The sequence below is a fragment of the Psittacula echo genome, assembly GCF_963264785.1.
Source record: "Psittacula echo genome assembly, chromosome: 5".
In the NCBI taxonomy this organism is placed as follows: domain Eukaryota; kingdom Metazoa; phylum Chordata; class Aves; order Psittaciformes; family Psittacidae; genus Psittacula; species Psittacula echo.
In genome coordinates, this window is record NC_137739.1 from 22,716,845 (window position 1) to 22,740,711 (window position 23,867).

General features: G+C 42.5%; 1 protein-coding gene across 1 annotated transcript in view; it reads left to right on the plus strand.

Moving 5' to 3' along the window:
* NELL1 (neural EGFL like 1) overlaps positions 1-23,867 on the plus strand; it is a gene marked incomplete at both ends in the record, with an annotated part of 311,518 nt that overhangs the window by 49,909 nt on the left and 237,742 nt on the right. The window contains 3 exons of the mRNA XM_080619121.1: positions 14,773-14,869; positions 21,399-21,471; positions 21,701-21,783. Of these exons, the coding sequence (XP_080475247.1) occupies positions 14,773-14,869; positions 21,399-21,471; positions 21,701-21,783 (253 nt within the window). The remainder of the gene's footprint in view (positions 1-14,772; positions 14,870-21,398; positions 21,472-21,700; positions 21,784-23,867) is intronic.

Genomic DNA, 23,867 nt, shown 5'->3' on the forward strand with positions numbered 1-23,867 from the left:
GAGATGATTTTATGATTATACCGAAATCATTTAGTGATGACACGAACCTCTTGATGAGATGATCCTGTGACAAGATACGCTGTAAAGCAATTAACTTCTCAGCAGATGATTTTATATGGAGGGGTGAAAGAAACTGTTTAGTAGAAAGCTTGCTTGTGGATGGCTTCCTTTAAATGTAGTTTTTGTAGCAGTGCAGAAAGGAGTTGGAATCGAAAGCCTGATTCTTCTTGCAGTTGCGGCACCTGTCTTATTGTGCTAGCTAAAGATCAGGGGCTGAGATCAGTGTGAGGCAGAAAAGAGGAAAGCTGCCTATCTTTTGTGAAGAAGGACTGTTTCTAAGCTGTAAGCTTACTGTGCTTCAGGTTCTCTGTAATGGCCAGTTGGGAAGACCCATGGGCTACAGATGTTGGGCCAGGGATCGCCAGATCCCTGCATGATGCAGGAAGCCAAGTTTCAGTGTTGCCAGTTCTCACTCAGCAAACATCTCATGACAAACACCAGCAATAATCTTAGTTATTTCCCCACTCCCCATGACAAAATGGAGATGACGTGAGCCATGTAACCACGGTTTTACCTTTTTGTTCTGGTAGAATTTTATGTTGGGGTTAATTCTGATGCAAGACCAGAACTGCCAGTACTGCTTTGTGCCATTGTCTTGATGCACATTTTTACCCTCTTGCTTTCTGATGTCAGATCGGCTTCTTTGTTTACTACTTGTTTCATAGATACTTTAATATATTTTTTTAATCTCATATCAATCCCACTGTAAGGGCTTCTTGTTTAATTTGTGGGAGCTTTCTTTCTTTTATATTTTGGAAGAACCCACCAAATTAATTTCCCTCTCTTATTTCTAGAATCTGTTTTTAATTGCTTGGTTTAATTGGTTTACTGGTTTTTGGCATCTGGGATATGCTCTGAACATTTGGTTCATCTGAGATGGGCTTTTGGTATGATGCTTGGTATGGTAAGAAATTAGTGTGCTGTGCTTATATTTTTCTTGTTAATAGTTTGCTTTATTCAGTGTTCTTACTTAAAACCTGATTCAAAGCTTGCTGAGGTTAAAGGGTGTCTTTTAGTGATCCTGTGGGTTTAGTGTTGTTGTCATTTATATGTGGGTTTGTCTCTTTATCTGTAGTGGATACTTGTGTGCATTGTAAATAAGCTTACTGCTACATTTTTGTTCTCTGGCACTTGGATAATGGTCTGGATACATTTAAGATCCAGTTGAGCTTGTAGCTGGTCATAATTTGTTGTCTTACAACTCTTGAAAATCCCAGGCAAATGGCCAAATTTCTGCTTCTGGCTGAAGTCTGTTTTCTGGGTTTCTTGCACTTCCAGGAGTGTTTGTTACATGGATGGGTAAATGTAGTTTCTCGCTACTCGTGTGGTGAGGGACGGAAGCACTAGTTCCCTCCGAACTAGGGCTGAGACATAGAGCATTCATGGAATGCGGGTCATCAACAGGATTTATTGCGCAGTTAGAATTCCTTATATTTGCCACCCAAGCACCTCCCCAGAGTCAGCTGGTTCCTGTCCCTCCTAGCAGCTTCCCGTCCATGCACCAATCCCTACATCTCCCCTGCCTCAAGACTAGAAAACTCAGGGTTTTAACAGCTATTCCAGATAACAACTTATAACTCTAATTAACCAAGTAAGAAAGGTTTGTGCCACTAAGTATTCACACACAGTGCGTATTACATAATCAAACAAGAAGGAAACAAACATCCCAATACTAATAAACACAGAGCGTCAGCCTAAAGGGACCTAGACGCAGGTGTTTCCGGCCTGAGTGATGTCGTATTCAACAGCCGGCTACAAAGTTCGTAAGGCACGTCGTGACTGGATCCGTGAGTGAAGTCATCTGGACACATAAGGGCCATGGATGTCATTTCACACCTCTTTCCATCACTCTCTCCCAGATACAGCCGAGCGCCAATCACCACCTGTAAAACATAGCTCAAATACAAACTTACAGACACAACTACAAATACGGTAATAACCATTTTGCCGGTACCCAGCGTAGCCCAGTCTCCCCCTCCACACAGGCACAGCCCCGCCCGTGAGCACGTAGGGCAAATGGACCTATCTTACCCTTTTGAGGATCTTTCACCCGTACCTGTGGATACAGGGGTTTGTCTAGAGGTGGAGCAAAGTGCGAGCTCATCGGGGATTGTTCACTTGATCCACGCGAGAATTGATTTAAACTAGTCAGCGCAGAAAGTAAAAGTCAGCGCACACGGACTGCAGGAGCTCCTCCGGGTACAGACTCCCCCACCTCAAGACACATGAGGCGAGCTTTCAGAGTCCGGTGTGCGCGTTCGACGATAGCTTGGCCAGTGCTGTTATGAGGACAACCGGTCTTATGTTCAATGCCCCACTGTCGTAAAAATGAAGCCACCAGTTGACTTGAATATGCTGGACCGTTGTCGGTCTTGATCTGGCTAGGGACTCCCGAAATCGCCATGACCTCGCGCCAATGCAAAATGGCCGCTTTAGTGTCTTGTTTGTGTTGTGCCATAGCCAAGATGACACTGCTGCAGGTATCAACCGTGACATGTAAATAGCGCATAAAAACTGGAGCGCAACAGTCAGGGACTGGCAGACCTTGTGCAACACGGTCTGCACTATTGTTACCTTCAGTCAGGAGTCCAGGGATGTGCGAATGACTGTTACAGTGATTTGGGCAAATTTCAGCAGCTCGCTCAGACAAAGCCTGAAAAAGGACTTGCGCACACTCCGTCGTAGCCTCAATGGCCAATGGGGTCCGCAGACCACTGTCGCAGCACAGTAGCTACAGTATATGCTTCCAGAAATTGAACTGCTATTGGCTAGACGTAAGCAATATAGATTGTGATTGGCTCAGAAGTGCAGTCCACACATTTTGAAGCAGATAACAAGCTAGCTAAAATTATCCATTCGCTACCTTTCTCACATAACTTGCAGTTTCACCATCCCGCTCCCACATCTTGTTAGCCTTGAGCAAATGCCAAGTTCCTTATTCTACTGCACGTAACTGTCCTTTAGTAACCTAAGGCTAGGCCTTGCAGCCTGGGTAACTTGAGTTCAGGCCTTGCAACTTGACTCAGAGCTTGGCCAAGACCAAACAGCTGAGATTGCCCACATGTCGATTGTTCAGCTGTATTCTTCATAACCACCATCTCCTAAGGCTAAGACATCTGGGTTGGTCATGAAATGTCCACCGTCTCTTAGCCACTCCACAGTTCCCTCTTTTTGTTTTTGAGCAAACCAGATGGATGTTACATTTCTCTTAACCATAGATATCACACACCGCAACATATAACTTGCTACTAATGCAAATAAAACTAACGCACATAATATAGTTACTCCATCCATCATCTTTCGTTAGCCGTTTAACCCCCTCTTTCAATTGTTGTATGCTCTTATAAATTGATTCCAAATGATCTGACAAATTCGTGCAGCACATCCCCTCAAATTCAGCACAACCATGCCCCTGTGCCAACAATAAAAAGTCGATTGCTGCCCTATTTGTAAGGTGGCATGACGAACACTATCAACATCAGTCAAGAGCCCACTTAGTGCAAGCATAGTAGCATTTGTCAATTCCTTCTTATCTTGCTGGGATTCCTTCAGCTTTTGTTGTCCCTTGGTTCACGTCCGACTCCACGTAGGCACTTGCTGATCTGGGTACATGGCCGTTCTTTGCCAGAAAGTCATCCACGTCTCCGCCTTTTTGTTTTTATACAAGCCAAACATGCTTTGTAGCACTCATAATCATTCGTTGGATACATTAAAAATACACAGCAACAAAACCAAAATCGTTAAAATGACAATAAACACCATTAGTCCACCTTTTACTAGAGCAACTAGCCAACCTGTCAGTCCCCATTCACCTAACAAATTGTCCAGCCAAAAGGCTTGCCCATCCTCATACACCATGTGTAAGATCTTAGCATGTTTCCATATTTCTTCAACATAGGTCAATCACAGGCTGCTGGGTCTGCCCTTTTTCTCCTGGATGTCTCTCTGATAACAGGGGAGGCCATCCCCTCCCATCAAGGTCTGGCATGGCATGTGTCCCCACCGCTCCACGCCTGCTGGGTTGCAGCCAACAGCGGAGCTAAAGGTTCTTCTTGGTGGCAAACACAGAGGCCAACCCAGTCTTGCCCTTGACTGTGGCAGCAGGCATTTGGCCAACCTCAGTTCTTGCACCTCGTTGTCAATGCAGAGTTTCACTTGCTTCATCCAGTAACAAGTTGGTACTGTGGCAAAGCATACACAGATTGACATTACCAGAGTAACTACTACAGGTTACAACAGCATGTTGAAGATGCTGATGGCAGCAAGAAACCAGCCAAAGAACTTTCTTACCAGTGGAGTTCTCCCACCCTCTTAATTTGTTCCGTTACCTGCTTTATAACACTACCATCGTCTTAGAATCTTTCTAGCTTTTGTCTTAGCATTTTCTAGCAGCTGCTGCAAATTTGCATGGTCTAACATCTCTTACGAGTAACAAATCCACACAATACAAGGTATAGCTTCTCATTAGCAACTGGCTAGTAAATACAAGTGGTTTTATACACCAAATCACAGCCTCTAATAATAGCTACATTACAAGCACACATATTCAAGTTGTTACTTTTCAGTTGCCCCCAAGTGATGTCCTGTAATCATTTATTTTTCTCCTCCTCTATCTCATTCTGCTCGGGGTATTCACTGCCAGCTCCTGTAGCTGAGGCATCGGGTTCCTCCACTTGTCTGTCCAGCTCATGGCAAGGCTTTGCAAACTTTGCAGGCAGCTGCCATGGACCTGTAGGTAGGAGGACACAAACATACCCCCTATCCCACATTATCAGTTCTTGAGAAGGAGGCAGGTTAAAGTGATTCAAAGGCATTCTGATGGGAAAGAAATGTGAAGCTACAGCTGCCTGCCTGCCTGCATATCAGCAGCCATAAATACCTGCCAGCAGCAGCACTTTGCATTAACCCTTTCTTGTCCAAAATGTTAATCTGCTACCCATTTAAACTTTTACACAAACCCAACAACAAAAAATACACAGAACACTGTCTGCCCTCAACACACACACACACACACACACACACACACAGAGGATCCCACAAGCACACTCCATACAATTACAATATTTGAAACACAAAACCCAGACAATCATTACTCCCACTACACAGTCTCTCATACGGAACGTGGCGTAAGGACCCTGTGAAGACAATCAAGAAACCAGCTCCAAGAAGCATCATTGCAGTGTGAGGTGGCAGGCTCAACTTTAGCGAGCGTCCCCGCAGAGGCTCTGCCTCCCCATCGCATGAGCCTTGGGCTTTTACACTGACCAAAATGCACACTCATTCCGATGCAGGTGGCCAGCCTACATGGGAAGAAGTGGTCAGCAATATCCATAAAAAATCTCCAAGGGCCAATAGAAACATGGATATACATGGATACATATTTGCCAACTTCTAGTACATGTGGATCACAGAGAGACTATCAAATGAGTTGTATATGGGGTCCCAAGTCCACAGTCTGCCACAGCACTCACACAACGTGTTCGAAAGGCTATAAGGGTACATTAAATTGCTGTGTTTTTTTCTTTTTTTTTTTTTTTTTTTCCCCTAGAAAATCAAAACCGAACTGAACACTCCTGCCTGGTAGCCAAGGATAAAGACAATGTCGTTAGTAGGGAGGATTCCCCCAGGGTAGTCTTTGAGGGTTGTTGTCGCTCGTTGTGGGGAACCCCCCTGTCCCCTGCCCTGTCGCACAAAGGGGAGTGTTGCCAGGGCTCACAACACTCCACTTCCCGTTTTCCTGCGGCTGCCATTGTTGCTGTTGCCGCGGCCGCGGTTGCCGGCAATCTCGCTGCAGCTCCAGCGCTGCCCGCTCTGCCGTGCGGCCCAGGGGCTCCGGCCGCGCCTCCCGGGGCACCTTCCTCCACAGCTCCCACGCAAAGGTCTGCACCCGTGGCTCCTCCACTCGCAGCGCCTCTGTGTCCCGCAGCCGCTCCAGCAGCTCCTCTCCTGGAGACAACTTTCTCGATGGCACCCCACGTCTCCCCTAGGTCTCCTGCTTTCTTTTCCCCAGCCAAGACCGCTTCCAAAAGCTCTTGGCGGATCCGTCCCCATCGGGAGGTATCTAATACGTCCACAGGGGCCTCCACCGCCCCCCGGCCTCGCAACCATTGGATGCAGTGGCCCGCTGGCCCCGAGTATATCGCCTTCGGCAACCCAGCTTGCTGCACGAGGGCCTCCAGTACCTGTACCACGTGGCTCCCATCCATCGGTATCACGTCGGGGTCACCACTTGTAGTTTCTCGCTACTTGTGTGGTGAGGGACGGAAGCACTAGTTCCCTCCGAACTAGGGCTGAGACATAGAGCATTCACGGAATGCGGGTCATCAACGATTTATTGCGCAGTTAGAATTCCTTATATTTGCCGCCCAAGCACCTCCCCAGAGTCAGCTGGTTCCTGTCCCTCCTAGCAGCTTCCCGTCCATGCACCAATCCCTACAGATAAACACTGCAGCCGTGTAGATGGGCTGTTAGTGTGGGGCTTAGATACTCTTAGGGCTGTTACCAGAAACCAGTTGTATCTGTTTTGTCATTTGCAAAATAAAGTGAATAATATTGACCTTGTTTGTAAAGGTGTTTGAATTCACTTCAGTGTCTCCAGATGAAAGATGCCATACAGGGGTAGTACTCTGCAAAAGATGCATTTCTGAACTTCATGTGTCCAATGTCATGTCATTTAGTGGGTCCGGTCCTTTACTTGGATCAATAACAATGATTTGGTTTAGTTTCATGCCCAATAAATACTCCTAAAATTCAGTGAAACATTCACCTCTTTACTTGGATTTTTTTCATTTCTTCCTGTTGGTTAGAGAGCTTGAAAGTTGATTTGCCTTTCTCTTGAATGAAAGAACAAGAGATGGCTGACAGAGTTTTATTTAGATACATTTTTATTTTTAAATATAATTTGTAGTTGGAATAATAAAACTGAAAAGTAGATCACATTAACCTTACCTCTGTGATTATAGAGGAAAATCAATGAAATCGTTTGGGTGACAGAGTTTGAAAAGAACTTAAAACCTTATCATGCCCTCGTGAGTCTTTTACCCAATATATACTATTACTGGACACCTGGAGCTGAACAATAACTTTTGATTAAATACTTCGCGGTTATGGTTACATATTCAAAATCTAATAACCAAAGGTGTCCCTCAAACCCTGAGATTTTAATCTAAATTGTTTTCCTCTGTTGTGTAATTGTGAAGTCCTAGACTAGGACAGAGGAGCTGGAATGAAAAATCAAACTTTCCCTCAGGAAGATGATTTTTCTGAAACAGAACACTGGAAACTGAATGAATAATTCAGTTCAAGTTGCTCCAGACGTGATTGTGTGTCAAATAATGCATTCTATCTGTAAACACTATCAAGAAAATCCCATCACATTGGTATTGACACATTTTCATTGGGAAACATAGAGAAAATGCATTGAAAGAGAAATATGTGAAGATACCTTATTTCTTTTTAAAATCAGTTTTTAATCCCTTTGGAAGGATAGACACAAAGACAAATGCTAATGTCCTGTCTTAAAGTGAGAGACTATCTAATCATCAGTTTCTTTAAGCAGTTGGGACTGAGAAAACATGTTGGACAAAGTTTTTGAAGCAGCTGGTGATTTCTGTATAATCGACTCTATTAAGAGGCCTGACATTTAATGTTTCATAGAATCACAGACTGGTTTGGGTTGGAAAGGACTGTAAAGCTCATCCAGTTCCAACTCCCTGCCACAGGCAAGGACACCTTCCACTAAACCAGGTTGCTCTGACTCCCATCCAACCTCACCTTGAACACCTGTTCCCTCCAGTGTGTCGACCATACCACACAGCTTGGTGAGGGTGCTCAATCCCATTGTCCATGTCGCCAGCAAGGATGTTAAACAGAGAAAGACTGATGAAAAATATGGCGGAACCTTCCTCTCTCCTATGACATTCCATTACAGAAGTTGAGTGCTACTTGGAAGACATTGCTGAGAACAGCACGTTATTTTGTGTGACTTTTCCACACCCTTCAGTTTATTTAAAGGATGAGGATCCAGATGGATTGAATGGTTGCAAGAGAATGTCAGTTTTGAGGATCAGGTTTTGAATTGCAAAAATGTGTTTTGATGATTCACCCTGGTGTTAGTAAGGGCTCCTGTGCAGTCGTTGCGGGGCCTTCAGAGAGTGATTCATTTACTGGAAGATGAATCACACCCTAGAAACACTGATGTCTCTTCATGAAAAAAGTGAGTCTAGAGGATCAGCTCCACTGTAGGTGTCAACTTTGGAGACATCTAAAATTGGGTGTGATGAATTCAACACATTGTGGCTATGTGGAAATTTATAGCTTCAGTGGGATGAGTGCCGGCCTGAACAGGAGCAAAAAAGCTTGTTCTTGGGTTAATAGAGACCAGGAACTGAGAAATGAGGTTCGTGCCATGCCTTAGCCACATGAATATTTAGGCTGCAGCTATTTATTTCTTAATTGTACTACTAATGAAATAAATCTCCCTGGTTCCTGTCTAGCCCATTTAAGAAGGCAGATTTTAGTGATCTAGTCATATTTTAGTGATCTAGTCGTATTTTAGACCAAAAAATTTTGAAATGTCATGATTTGGTGTGTTGCTTTGTTGGAGTCTATTGTTCAGATTTTTAGGTAGTTACTTCTCCTGATCACTCCATGTTGGGTAATGTATTCTAATGTGACCAGGCACAAAGTTTATTTTCATGTTCTGCTAAATATTTCAGCTCTTTCCAAAATGCTTCTGGCATGGGAAATGTGTTTGTATGAAGTAGAGCTGCACCTCCACAAAAGTGGAAATACTCTCCAAATGTCAAGTTTGGCTTGTTCAAGTTGTGTATAAGAAATCTTCACTGTAAGAGACAATTTCAGGTCACTTTTTTTTCCCAGAGGGCACGTGGCCCAGTGCCTGAGGCAGTTAAGCCTCAGTTGTGCCCAGTCTGATGGCTTAGATCGTGAGCACTGTCCCTCCCTGACTGTCTTATCATCTTGGTTAATCAGTTTGTCTTTCTGTGCTTCAGTTTGCACACATTTAATATTAGGATATTTCTCCATTTTACCAGAACATTATAAAGATGATCAAAATAATTTTGGATTGAATGTGTGGAAGGAAATTGTCTCTTTGTCCAGCAGAGCTTGATTTCTAGAGAGGTTCTTCTTCTGTGCAGAGAAAGGTGCGTGTATGTGTATTTTCATGCAGGTGCTTTAGATGGGCTTCCTTTCCGGAATCCACTGATCATTTTATAGATTTTCTATTTCTGTACATTGTGTTCATGATGCCTGTTTGGAATGCATCCTTTAAAAAAGTGTTTCTGAGGTTTGCATAAGAATGCTTAATAAATCCAAGTGCGTAGATAAGGTGCAGATACAAAGCACAAGGATCATGGGTCTGTGTCAATTAACAGGTATTTTTCTTCCTACATGTAGCTAAATGGAAGGCTGGTTAGTGAATGTATTCTGAGCATAAATGGTTCAAGAAAGAAGGTTCATGCCTGTATTACTCCAGGTTTATGGTTTAACTTCTTTGAAATATGTTGGCATAAAGTAGGGGCAAATCAAGCTTTCTCTCGGAAAGTGCATGCAGTAAACATAAATCTGAAAGTCTGAAGCTTGAAGTAGAGCTTCCATTAACCTGGAGCCCTGGGCTGTCTCATGCTGGAGGGGCTGTTCAGTCTGCAGTGATTTTAGAGACTGCAGTTCCCCAGAGCCCTCTTTGTAAGCATTCCTGTTCTTGTGAAGTTTACTGTGCATTTCCCTGTGTGGGTACCAAAGCCAAATGTGTTGGAAACTGGTCTCCAAGGAGCTCTAGACCAGCACTTCGTAACCTGGAAGTATAGTGGATGTAATTCAACTATTTATATGGCAAATACAAAGTATTGGCCAAGTATGAATCAAGCCCTATAAAGTGACACACCTCAGGCCAGAAAAATCAAGGAAAGGAATAAGAATGATGTGGGAGCTTAATGTAGCTGTTAAAAAAGAAGGATCTTTTTGTGTCTGCTCAGCAACAGTAGTTTTTCAGCCTGAAACCCACCTCTTTTCTTACAAAAGAAAACTGGTAGAGGAAGGGGAGGAGAGCAAGGTTTTTTTCTCTCTTCACAAGCAATAGTTGTAAGAGATTTTCACCTGTAAGAAGAAACTTTTCTCATTACCCTTTCAGATATATTATAAAATGTTTGTGCCTTGCGGGTTTTTCTAGGTGAGGGAAACCCCTGAATACTCACCTCAGTGATCAGTAATACTTGGTAGCCTTGTATGTGGCGCACATCTGTGGGTAACCCTGATGTCTGGGTGAAACCTATTCTCAACTACTGAGGTAGCAAGTGCCTCAATAACCATGTTGTATGAATGTGGTGTCTTCAATATGTGTGAAGTCTCTCCTGCTCGGAAACCTGCTGTAGGAATGCTGCAGGGTTTCTGATGTTCTTGTGACTTCAGACATGAACCTGCGGCCAGGAGCCGTGGCCAGTTGCTGCTTTACTCCAGCTGCACACCAATCATCTCTGCTGGCCACCAGCAGGCAATGCCTGTCCTGGGGAAGCTCTGCTCGGTGATACTTGAAAACGCTTGTTTTCATCTTTCTTAAATATTAAATTATATTTCAAATTTATTAAATATAAAGATTTCTTAACTGTCAGTCTTTAATTGGGAGTTAGTAATGCTGTCATGTCTTTTTGCTCAAATTAGTTCAGAAGCTTCTTCCATGTAGTTCCAGTTTTATTTTGTGTAGCTGTTTTCCCGTTGTGTGGCAGCTCCAATCTTGCTGGAAAAGTCCCTTGGATTTTTTGTATCACTCTCCCATTTTGTCAGGAGATGCAGGGATCTGGTTTGTGTTTATTTATGTATTTATTTATTTTTACTTTTTCTTCATTAGAGAAGTGGTACATGGTGAACCATGTTCCTTGTGATTTCTTTTTCTTTCCTTTTTGACTGTTACAAATTCAGATGTGCTTTTTGACCTGTTCATTTCCCAAGAGTGTAGAGATAAGATGTTGTGTATACTTGCTGGGGCTTTTCTGCTGATGTTTAACAGTATAAAGTAAGCTCCCATTGTTCACTAACCAAATAGTGTCAACTAAAACATCTTTTTCCCTTGGAAAACAAGCGAGGGTTGATACACATCTCATGCCTTCTCTTGAATCCTAAGCCTGTTACTCCATGGGCAGATCTATGGAGAAGCAGACCAGCCAGTCTCTTAGACACGTACAGAATAAGGCGCAAACCAACCTTGAATTAATCCCTTAATTTAACATAAATCCCTGCTTCAGAAAAGGAATTAGAATAGAACAGTAGAGGAATATGGGGAACTCATGCGTTATGAATGGCACTTTCTGCAGAGAATCTGGGAGGAAGGTTGCTATAGCCTTTTTCATATAGCTTGAAAGTCTTTGTTAAATACTCAGAAAGGGCAGGATAAACCACTTTGGCCTGTCTCTGTTGTATTTTCCTTCCTTGCTGTTGTTGAACTGCCATGTAGTAATGTCAGTTAGGATTTGGATTTTTTACTACATAATTGCAGACAGATATTGTAGAGTTCCTTTATAAACTGTAACGAGGCCAGGTGAATAAAAATCAAATACTCCTCAATAAGTCATGTTGTCAAAGCTGGTCAGCATTGGGATTTTATCTGTTAGCAGAAATAGAGTTCATGGAATATTGACGAGTCTTTTTAGGAGATGAGAAATTTTCTGGTGAGAACATTATTAAGGTAAGTCATGACTAAAGATGTGCTATACATCCACAAAGAAATTCCTAGTATGAGAGTGCAATTCCGTGAGTGGTTTTCTCATGAAGAATGTCAGTTCTTTGTTCCTCATTCAGCATTTTGCAGCAATTTTGCATTTGAGTAGATCTTCAGTTCTGCATGAGGTATGGCCGTGAGGGTCTATTTCAGCTTTACAATATTAATAGAGATGGTGCATGCAAAATTCCTCAAAGCGTGGTTTAAAAGAATGTTGTCTTGTTTTTGCTGTGTGAACAGGTAAAGCAGCTCAGCATGGTAATTTTAGACATAGTAAGAAGTGATTAACTAGCAGAGGCAGAAATTTCCCATAGCTTTGAATGTATCATGTTGATGAAATGTGATGAACTATAGCTGATGATGATTATAATTAACTTAAGCAATAAGATCATGAGTACTAGAAGACACCTTTGGACTCCTGTACTGACTCTCAAGCTGGAATTTTCATGTAACTGTTTTGTTCTTTGGTTTTCTGTTGTTGTGGTTTTTTTTTTTTTTTTTTTTTTTTAAAGGAAATAGTAAGTTTGCTTCTAACTTTTTACATTGCTTCCATTTGGTTTTGACAAATGGTTTCCTTCTTTTCTGGATAAGCAGAAGTGGCTGGTATATCTGACACTTTGTCCTTTGACATAAACACTTTTATAGAGCTTTCTTGAAGTTCTTGAACACTGGGAGGTTTTTCTAGGCCTTTGCAAATATATGAATTGTAGAATAACACGCTGTGGTGTGTTTGACCCTGGGTGGACACCACCACTATCTCTCCTCCTCCTCAACTGGACAGGGCAGAGAAAATGGAATGAAAGGCTCATTGGTCGAGATAAGGACAGGAGATCTGTCGCCAGTTACTGCCATGGGCGAAAGAGACTCAACTTGAGGAAATCAGTTTAATTTATTACAATTAAATCAGAGTAGGCTAATGAGAAATAAACCCAAACCTTAAAACACCTTCCCCAGACCCTCGCTTCCTCCTGGGCTCAAGCTCACTCCCAAATTCCTTGCTTCTTTCCTCCAGCAGTGCTGGGGGACAGGGAACGAGGGTTATGATCATTTCATCACATGGTTCTGCTGCTCTTTCCTCCTCACGCTGTTGCTGATAGGTTTGGCTTTGGACAGTTGCAGATCCCTCTTGGAGGTGGCTGGCATTGGCTCCATTGCTCACTGGGGAAGCTTCTGGCAGCTTCTTTCAGAGGCCACCCCTGTAGTTTCCCCCTTACCAAAACCTTGCCATGCAAACCCAATATATGTGGCAAATTTAGAACACGGAATTCAGTGATTACACTTGGTGAGCTTGGGCTAGAAACACTTGGAGTATAAAAGGGAAGATGACTGTGCAATGGGTTGTGTTGGTTGACTTGTATTTTAATGTGGTGTTCATTTTCTGTGTTTGTTTTAAAGCCATAGCTTTAAAGAAAGAAGAAAAATAATTTCACCCCTTTTAAACGTACAGACAATTTCACCCCTCTAAGCCACAGATCTTGACACATTCCCAGTCTTTTCCATTGCCTGTCCTGCTGGTGTGACTGCACAGCAATGCATACTCCTTGTGGGCTGGATAGCAGTGGAAATGTATTTCAGTAATCCCTACTAAGCATGCTGCTTTTGTTCTGAAGCGGTAAGTTCATGGTTCCCACTGGTGTTATGTGGCAAAATGAGAATTCAGGGGAAGTAACTTTAGTCTGGAAGTTTTGGTATTCTAATATGATTATACCTCTGTTGTAGTGGTCTGAGTTCCTGAAAAAGGTGTTATGGAAACTTTATTACAGCTTTCCTAAAAATAAACAAAAAAAAAATCCAAGCAAACTTTTTAAAAACTCCAGATACTTTTATTTGTGAATTTAAAAATGCTGTTACAGCAGTTTTTCATTAATTCATTTTAGAAACTTGATGCGTAGATTACTGCATTCATCTGCAAGTTTATGCAGTACACAAAGTTTGCTTATGGACCTCATGTTACTTGTCATTGTTATTTCTTATTGCTGTTATTGCCAGTTCCTTGAGGAATAACCAGGAAAATGTCTCTGTATTGCTAATTACCAAACATATAGAATCACAGAATGGTTTGGAACCCCCTGTTGTGGGCAGGGACACATTCACTAGACCAAGTTGCTCCAAGCCCCGACCAACCTGGCCTTGAACACTGCCAGGGATGGGGCAGCCACAGCTTCTCTGGGCAACCTGTGCCAGCGCCTCTCCACCCTCACAGTGAAGAACTTCTGCCTAAGATCTCATCTCAATCTCTCCTCTGTCAGGTTAAAGCCATTCCCCCTTGTCCTGTCCCTACAGGTCCTTGTCCAAAGCCCCTCTCCAGGTTTCTTGTGGCCCCTTTAGGCACTGGGAGCTGCTCTAAGGTCTCCCCTTAAGGAACCTTCTCTTCTTCAGGCTGAACAAGCCCAGCTCTCTCAGCCTCTCTCCAGAGCAGAGCTGCCCCAGCCCTCGCAGCATCTCCGTGGCTCTCGACTGCAGAGGTCTCATTCTGTAGCAGACCTGTCCTGGTGAAGCGGGCAAGCTGGATGTGCTGTAGTGGCAATACACTAGAGCACCCAGGCTGAGTGAATGCAGTAATAGCAGCAAGCAGGAGAAATGCATGAAATGAAAGGTCTGGGTGCAAATGTAGAGAGAAAAAGGGCGTGGGAGGAGAGGTGGAATAAAGGTTCCTTGTGAAGTTTATTCCAAATCCTAAACAGACTGAAAATCCCAAAGGGTTGTTTCTCTGGTTGGATCTTAGAAAGGTGACTGCGCTTTTTTTCCAGAATGGATAGGTTTAATGTTTTTTTTTTTTTTTTTTTTCTTTTTTTAAGTTGCAATATAACTTCATAACTGTCAGTGATAAATACTGTGTTTAAAAAAAAAAACCAAACAAAAAACCACAACATTTTTCTGTTTTGGTACTACTTTCCATCTTTTACTGTTAACTGATTGTGACTAGGAACTCTTCAAAGGAAAAAGAGGATTGGAGTAATGGCAATGTGTTTCCTCTACAGGATTTATGAACGTATTATTGATCCCCCAGAAACGAATTTGGCACCAGAAAGCAGTATATGGCTTGGACAGAGAAACAGGAAGCATGGCTTCTTTAAGGTAAGCAGATAGAAAATGGCACATGAAGAAGGAATTAATAAATAGTCCACAGGATGTTTCTGTTTAGTTGTCTTAGGCTCCTGAAATATGATTTGTATGAATTTCAGTAGAAACTGTGGACTTGGGATTTGAGACAGGTCCAACACTTGAAGAAAATGGAGAGAGTATCATAGTCACTGATGCAGTGCCCAGTGTTTGGGGGTTTTGTTTGGTTTCCTTCCTGGAGGTTTCACCTCCCTGTTGTGCTCTGCCTTGTCACTCCTTGGGATGGAACAAGACTGCCCAGGCAGAGCCAGAGTCTATTGTTGGCTTTCGTCTTTAAACCTTCAGGAAACAACAGCTTTGCTGTGCTCTGCTGCCGAGACAGTGATGGATTTATTCACTTTTGGAGGGCATTTTCTTCTTGGTTTCACATGCAGAATACCCTCACCCTTCTGCTGTTTGCCTCAGATGACTCTTTGCTTGTTTGCTCCTGTCAGCATTGACTTCTAGAACAGAGGTCTTCTGGCCTGCAAACCTTCCAGCTTTGGCAGATGCCAGCTGTTGTATTCAGTGCATTTGCCTTGCTGCAAAGCAGTAGATTTTTATGTTCCTGGGGTACATTCCTTCCTTTCTATTTGTTTTTCTGGACTAAGTGTGTCATTGTGTTTCTCGATGGAGAGTGAATAGCTGGTTACTGAGTTTTGTTCATGAGCTGCTTTGTCCTTGGGAACTTCCCTTGCTTCCAGACAGCCTTGGCTGGCAGGCTGGCTGGCTGGTGGGACTTGGGCTGCTTTTACCTTCTAGCTGAAGAGCCTGTCTTTTTCCATCTACAAGGCTCCGCAGATCATTATCGAGTAGGCCAGTATGGGCATGAGGAACTTTTCAGATGAGAAAGAGGATTCAGGTAATGGCAATATATTTCCAAAATGCAAAGGACAGAGGAATGAACTCCATCTTGAAAAGCTGTGTCTTGTATGTTTTCTTTCGGTCACTCCATGCTTTTCTAGTGGAGGCTGAATTGCTGAACCAATGAACCGACAAAATCCACCAACATAACACACCCCCTTCACCTGAAAATTAATTCTTTTAATTTGTGACCAAGCTATAGAAAAGTTTCTGATGTTTCTTCCCATTTTGGGTACCAAGCCACGCTGCCAGCATTGCTCAGTGAGAGTCTGTAGTGCAGTGATGGCCGATCTGCCCGGACTTGGTACTGGCGTGGATTTGTTGCCAGGGTGATTTACCACCCACTCTTTTTCCCTTTGGAGCTGTCAGTTCATGAGGCAGTTTTCCAAATTGCTGTTTGTCTGAGGAGCTCTCCTTGAAGCCCCCAGATTTCAACAGTAGGGAGAGTTATTTTATGCTGAAGATGTTTATAACCGAGCAACTAGCAGTTTTAATGGTGAAACTGAGGTCGAAGGTAACCTTTAGCCTTTTTGAGGGTCTGAGAGTTGCTCTGAACCTGGAGCCCATTCCATCCTCCAGCAACTGAGCTGTCACTGTGAGCGAAATCCATGGTATTATTTTATTCTACAGCTGTTGTTTTTTTTTACCTCAGCTGCTCCCCATAATCCCACAGATGGCAAACATCTGTTTATAGCTCCATAGGGAAAAAAAGAAGTTCTTTTGGATTCACCCATCTTAAATTCTTACTTTCTGCAGTCAGAGCCTCACTACTCTGGGATAGTATATGTTTGTAAATTAATATTTTTATGTGTTAACACTTTGGAAGCAGCAGGGTAGCTAATGATATGCTAATGAGCTGACAATTTTTATTGATTGTAATGAAAGCCAGCAAATGCCTTACTTTGCTTTCTGCATGCTTGAATATTCTACTGACTTCAGCTTTTTCAGGGTAGAAATATAATTGGTTGTATTTTTTTAGTGCTGCTTAAGAGTTTCAGAAATCTTACTGGGGTTGTTTTTTTTTTCATGTTACTCGATGCAAAAACTGGGGATTTTGCCAGTTTGTCAAGAGTTCATATGTCTTGCCATATATTTACATGCTCAGTAGGACCCCCCTTTCTTTCTCAGGGCAATTTGTTTCACTGGTTTAGCATATAAAAAACTAGATCTGTTTTCCTTAATGTAAACAGAGATCTGCAGGGAAATAAGGGTGTTAAAGAAGAATTAGTATTTTTGCCTGTGTGTTGGAGCCATGACAATGTGCGTAACAAAAAGCACTGGATACTGCTCTTGAGGGTTATCTTTGCTGTTCCAAAGATTTTCTTACTTTAGTTAATTAATTGTTGCATCTCTCCATAAACAAACGGATTTAAAGCACATTTTGGGCCATAGTGCCACACCTGTTTTAAATCACAGTTCCTCAGTATATCAACAGAAGAAGGAGTGGATGTGATATTCATAAATCACTATGGCCACTTGCTGTCATTTTCCTTATTTATCCTTTTGTTCCGCATCCTTCCTTGCAATGATTATTCCACAAGTAGCCCAGCTCTGCCTGTGGCCTTGCTGGGGATGAAGTGCTTCATGCTGTAACCAAGGGAATTGATTGAAGTCTTGCCCCTTACAACTAGCATCTCTTACTAGATGTAACTTACCTGCTATGACTAAGGGGTTTGGACAAGATGGAATGGTTTTAGCTGTGGTGGGAGCAAACTCAGAGCAGGCTTCAGTCTGTTTGCTTTGAAGAGAATATCCTTAATTAATTCCTTTGAAAAATACACACTGACTTCTTTGTGTGGCCTAAACCCGAGATTTGTTTTAGGGCTAGAGAATACCATTATAATCAGATTAGGAAACCGAAGTACGTGCAACTGAGAAATATTTGGAACTATTCCAGGGAACCCTCACTCTGAGATGGATCCCACTGCTGTCAGATGAGAATTATCTGCAAAATTCATGTTATCCCTGCAGTGAGCCTTTCCCCCTAAGAGCTGCTGTAGCGATGAGCTTTGCAATGAGCCTTGCTGACCAGGTGATTCATGCCCAAAAACAGTGATTTTCATAGCTGCTAGAGCTGGCTCTATTGATCCTGGTGCTTTGGCTGGGGATTGTAGAGTAGGTGCTGGAGAAGTATGTTCGTATTCTGACTGCACAGCATCGTATGTGTACTTGGGCCCCTGTAGTCATTTTGCTTTCAGAGTTGTACAGACTGAGGTGAGGTATGTGCAGTGCTGGAGGCGGCTGTTGAGGCTGCTCTGTGCACAGGGCACAGTGCTGATGTGGTGGTGATGGTGTAGCACTGCCTAGGGACAGGGTTTGGGGCACATCTGCTGGTGCCACCACACAGAGCCTTTCACCAGCCCTGGCTGATGCAGCTCGCACAGTGATGTGGCAGCATTATGCCTGTGGGAGAAGTAGGTTTTAAAGAGCATGAAAGCCAGTGGAGGAAATGAAAATGCAGAAGTGGAGGACTCATGAAATATATGAGCCTTTCCACAGGATGTGGGAGGAGTCTGTAATAGAGACATGATAAGTGTAATAAACAGGGATTTTGCATTACATCCTCATGGGACGGGCTTGATATTTAGTGCTGCAGGCCTGAATTTAATCTTGTAGCTGGTAATCTGCCTGCACAGATGATGGCTCTTCAAGCTAGTGAGTCCTGATGCTGAGCTGCAGCTTTGGTTGTAATTGGCCAAATATTTTAATGATAACATAGAGGTGATGTCTGCTCAGGAAGGGAAAAAATGGGAAGATTTTGACCACTGACATCTCTCTGTCATGACCAAATCCTGATGGATTTGAATCCTTCATAGACTGTGGACTGAAGAACTCCACCCTGTGCCAAAGTGAACCAGGGCCCTGGGCTTCCCCTGGGGAAATTTGCATGCCTAATTCTCCTGGCTGTGATCGTAGACAGCTCCCAGCAACCCAGACTTAATGATGAAGGAAGAACAGTTCAAGTTGGTTCGTATGTGTTACAATAATTATGATTGTAATAAGTGTTTGCTTATAATGAAGTCTTGCATCAGCAGAATTTGTGCTCTTTGAGGGTTCACTTCTATATTTGATTGTATTAATTCTGTTTCAGAGGGTTTATAGACTTAGAAGGCATCTGTATTGTGAATTGAAGTTCATATATTTTTCCATGGTAACATGCTTTCATGTAGCCAGAAATCAAGGCACAAAAAATAGTTGTATTTCCTCTTCACGTGGTATTTAAATGCAAATCTGTCTAAAAGACAGTTGAGTGATGAGGCGCAGAGGCAACAAACATTTTTGAGGTTCAACAGGCACTGTTAAAAATCAGGCTGAGGAAAACATTTATTTCTGGATGATGTCTTGTAGCTGAGTGATACAGTCTGGTGAACTTTGTCATCTCATTTACTCTTGGTTGAGCTTTTTACTCGAGAGGCTTCACCATGGAACTATATTTGTATGTCTCACCTTCTAATTTCTAGGTGATGGCTGCTGGCAGAAAGGATGAAAAATGGCTTTCAGGATGTCCTATTGCCACTGACAGTATTACTTCTCATTATTACGACGGTTTAATTATTCTCGTAGATGAAAAGGTTAATAAATGTATATACTTCTGCAAGAAAGATCTGATTATGTCTGATAATATTTTCAGATAGTACTTTATCATGAAACAGTAGGCAGGAAAGAGTGCTTGCTGATTACCTTCTGCTCCTTTAGCAAGTGAGCATGCCAGTGTTGAATGTTACTGTACTTGCCAGGCTTCAAGGGCTGTATGAGCCTGTATTGTATTTATGGATGGAGTTTTAAGCAAATGGCTATGTCCTAAGTGTGCAAAATTCACTCTATTGCAATTTAACTGAAAACTAGAAGATACTCTTACAAAGCACTAATTTAATAACTGCCACGATGATGAATTTCCTTTCAAATTAATGAAATTCTTCTGTGTCTGGGAAGAGATAGAGCTGTGTCACAGCATCTGATTAACAGTCAGGGCGAGTGCAAGTAGTGGCGCTGGAAGTCCCTTGTTTTCCCTTGCTCCTCTCCCTTAGTGACCATGACATTATTAAAGCTACTGGATCACGTGGATTAAGTCTGTTGCACAGTCAGAGATGGAGCAAGAGCTTTGTACTGAACTTAACAGAGCAAGCACAAGCCTCAGCGTTTTCAAGGCTATTTTGAAGGACAAGGGTTCTTCAGGACCCAGGTATGTAGGGACACTGGGCAACCCTTGGTGTCTGCTGCTTTCATCAGGAATATCCTTGCAAGTAAGGGACAAAAGAGGATGCAGCTTTATTGAGCCTTCTGGTCCTTCCTTGAAAACTGCTCGTTGAAAAGGACCTGGTGATGCTGATTGATGGAGCTGAATGTGATTCACCTTGTGCCCAGGCAGCCAAGAAGTGAACAGCAACCTGGCCTGTGGCAGCAATAGTGTGGCCAGCGGGACCAGGGCAGTGATTGTCCCTCTGTGCTGGGCACTGATGAGGCCGCACCTTGAATCCAGAGTTCAGTTCTGGGGCCTGCACTATAAGAGAGACATTGAGGTGCTGGAGAAGGTCCAGAAAAGGACAATGGAGCTGGTGAAGGGCCTGGAGCACAAGTGTGATGAGGAACAGCTGAGGGAACTGGGGGCTTTAGTCTGGAGAAGAGAAGGCTCAGGGGTAACCTACTGCTCTGTAAAACTACCTGAAAGGAGGTTGTAGTGAGTTGGGGGTTGGTCTCTTTTTCCCAAGTAACAAGTAGGACAAGAGGAAATGGCCTCAAGCTGCGCCAGGGGAGGTTTAAACTGGATATTAGTAACAATTCCTTCACAGAGAAGGTGGTCAGATGTTGGAACAGGCTGTCCAAGGCAGTGGTGGGGTCATTGTCCCTGGAAGTGTTCACAAATCATGTAGACGAGGTCCTTAGTGATGTGGTTTACTGAGGGCCTTGGCAGTGCTGGGGGAACGGTTGGATTCTTCCAACCTGGTTGATTCTCTTGATTCCTCCATCCTCTCCTGCCTGCTTCAGTTTCAGGCCTCATACAACCTGCAGTAGCTGGCTTTGACCTTGGAGGCCTGATTTCTGCTAGCCCTGCATAGGGCATCTTTCCATCTGCCTGGGTTAGAGAAAGGATTTAATTCTAACTGATGGCACAGTTACATGATCTGCCTGTTGAGCTACAAAGCTAGTAGGCTAAACTAAACAAAACATCTCAAGTGTAGACTCTTACTTACCCCTTGCACTATATCCTTATCTTTTCACAGTATTTGTTTTCACAGTCTTATTTCCCTAAATGACTGAGGAGTATTGCTGTGTTTTCCTCTTGCCTTTTGGAGAAGTGTGTCTTAGGCTCGAATAATGCATATTATTTCCCTGCTTTCTCGTCAGTCTCACCCCATTTTAAGACATTTAAGCAGCTTGTATTTGGTTTGTAAATTGTAATATTGATTGTAAAAGACAAAGCAGTATTACTTCTGTGTTTTATGAAAATTAATATCCAAGCACACAGGAAAATGGGAGGAGTTGTTATATTTTGTCCATCTTCAGTTATTGTCCTCATGAGAAGAATGAGTTGATCAGGTTTTGTGTTTCCATTTAAGAAATGACTTGTGCAACAGCTTGTACAGATCTAGGTGGTGAATGCTTGTAATCTGTATTACCAGTTTTCTCTTCTTTTACAAAGGGTATTATTCAAGATGTGAAAGTCATCTTTATACCTAATGGCTATATAACACAGTGTCCCAATCTGAATCGCAGTAAGTAGCAATTTCTTTATTCTATTTCAGATTTTTCATACAAATTCCTTCTTTGTTTTAAAAAGAATAGTTTCAGGCTTGACATTTTTGCATGTGCTGGCTTCCAGAAGGCAAATATTCTGTGTAAACAGATTGCATTTTATGTTCAGATAAGTCTTGATGTAGTGTTGGTTATTTACGGTTATTCCTTCTCTTCCTTTCCATTTCCTTTTACACTTACTTTATTGAGCATGCCCGACCTGCAGCGATTTTCTAAGTCTGGTGCAAGGAATCATGGATTTGCAAGAACTCCTGGCAAAAATGACTGCAAAAGTAGGTACCTGAGCTTCTTTGTCGATTGCTCATTTCGTTCTGTGCCAAGACCAACATGAAAGGATTTATTCTTTCTGCAGTTATTCTGCATTTTCATGGTAGAGCCTTTTTTTTCCCTCTTTCTGCCAGTAGCCATATCTGCAATGGACTTATGGATATAGCTTCAGGGATGTCACTTAAGCCTTATACATTTTCTATTGTCTGTCTTATTTGTAGGATAGTGACAAAATGTCCAGAATCTGATTTGTTTGTAAGAAGCCTGAGCATGATTTTCTGTTTCACGCTGAGGTATAAATGTAGAAGCAAAGGAGTGAAATCCCTACACAATTCCCTCACCATGTGATGCTGTCAGAGGGTGTGTATTTGCCTGTGGGAAGCCCTATGAAGTCTTCAGGACTGGTGTAGTCTCCTTCCTTGGAATTGCAGTGGGGGCCCAAAATGGAAGCGCCTGTGAAGCTGCTGGCTCTGTGACCTTGGCATCACCTTTGGTCAATGGTTTTTACCAGTGTTCAAGTTAACCCAGCTCCAGGTGGTGGTTTGTGCTTGCTGGTGGTTTTTATTATTTGTAATTCATTTCTTCTTTATTTTATTTTTGGATTGTGAATAGGCTGAATGGGAAGCTGTAGTGTTTGGTGGTTTGGGTTTTTTTTTTTGATTTTGGAGATTTTCCTTAGGCTCCGCTCCTGCAACACACAGTCAACCTCTGTGCTAGCCAGGGCCCTTCAGCTAAGGCTGTGGTGAAGTTTTGGGGTAGGAAGCTGTGTTTTAGAGATGAGTGAACCCCTGATGTGTGTTAAAGGGCAGTCTGTGAACAATTCTTCAGGTTAGTGTTGGTGAGCCGTCTGGTAAAGGACAATGAATTGTGCATTATGCACAATTATGCATTAATCACTTATGTGCATAATAAATCACATAAGTGCATTATGCACTTATGCATTAATTACTTATGGATTTAAGTGCAACTACCACAAGCCTGTAGATCCCAGTGTAGGTACCAAACAGGGATTTCAAAACTGGGATTGCATAACTGCTGCTAGAGTAAAAGCATTATGCTTTTACTGTGCTGCCTTTAAGTGTTCTTTTCCTTCCTAATAAGAAAGGGAAACTTTGTTTGTAGAGAGTGTGCACATTATCCTGACAACACACTTACTCCCTGATAGGCTCCAGACAGTCTGACTGATAGCGAGATGTGAAGCTTTTAGTTAAGTTTGCTGCTGGTACTGTGAAAGAGAGGCAATTATTTTGAAGCCCTGTTGGTGGTATGAGCAAGTTCCAATTATGCACTGTACTGAGTAACTTGCTTTCCCTGCTGCTGATTATATTTTCGCTTGCTAGTACTTTACAGGGGGAAGCAAATAACACAGTATTTGTACTACAAAGACTCTGTGCTTCTGTAAAGTGGTGTTGGGACAATCCTTCATTGTGAGTTCCTTTCCACTTACAGCAGTCCACTACTCTTTCACTGCGGTTGTTTCAGAATTAGTGTTGTCCAGGAAAAGTGCATGTAGCAGGAAATTGAGTTAATTTGGTAGGCAAATGCAAGCGAAAAATGGAGGGATGTGAGGGAAGTGTGAAGGTTTGTGTCTGCTTTGTCAGTTCTAACCCCAAATGGTACTAATATAGATATAAGTGTATCATATGGGAGTGATATATGGGAAAGCAAGGAGTACTTGGCAACATTTGGAAGGATATTTCAGCTAGTTTGAAATAATTCATTGTTTTATTGAGCTCAATGGAAACTTCAATTAAGACTTGAAGTCTAGAAGCAAAGAGAATATTTCTGGTCACTCGAGTAGAGCAGGTGACAGTTAAATGTTGTTTCTGAACAGGTTCTGTGGGCTGTGGCACATTCATTAACCTCTGTGTGTCAGAGGATTTCTTGGTGCATGCCTTATTCTGGTGATCTGCTTGATGGATATGCTATATTTAAAGATATTTCTTAGATGAGGAGGTAAATGGTTTTCAAGTATGTAAGACTTACCAAGATAATGTAAATGACAGAAGAAGTTAAAAAATTGAAAATATTTATTTTGTTAGGGTTTTCTTCTATGAAATAATTTCTAGGACAAGTGTCACTTTCAAAT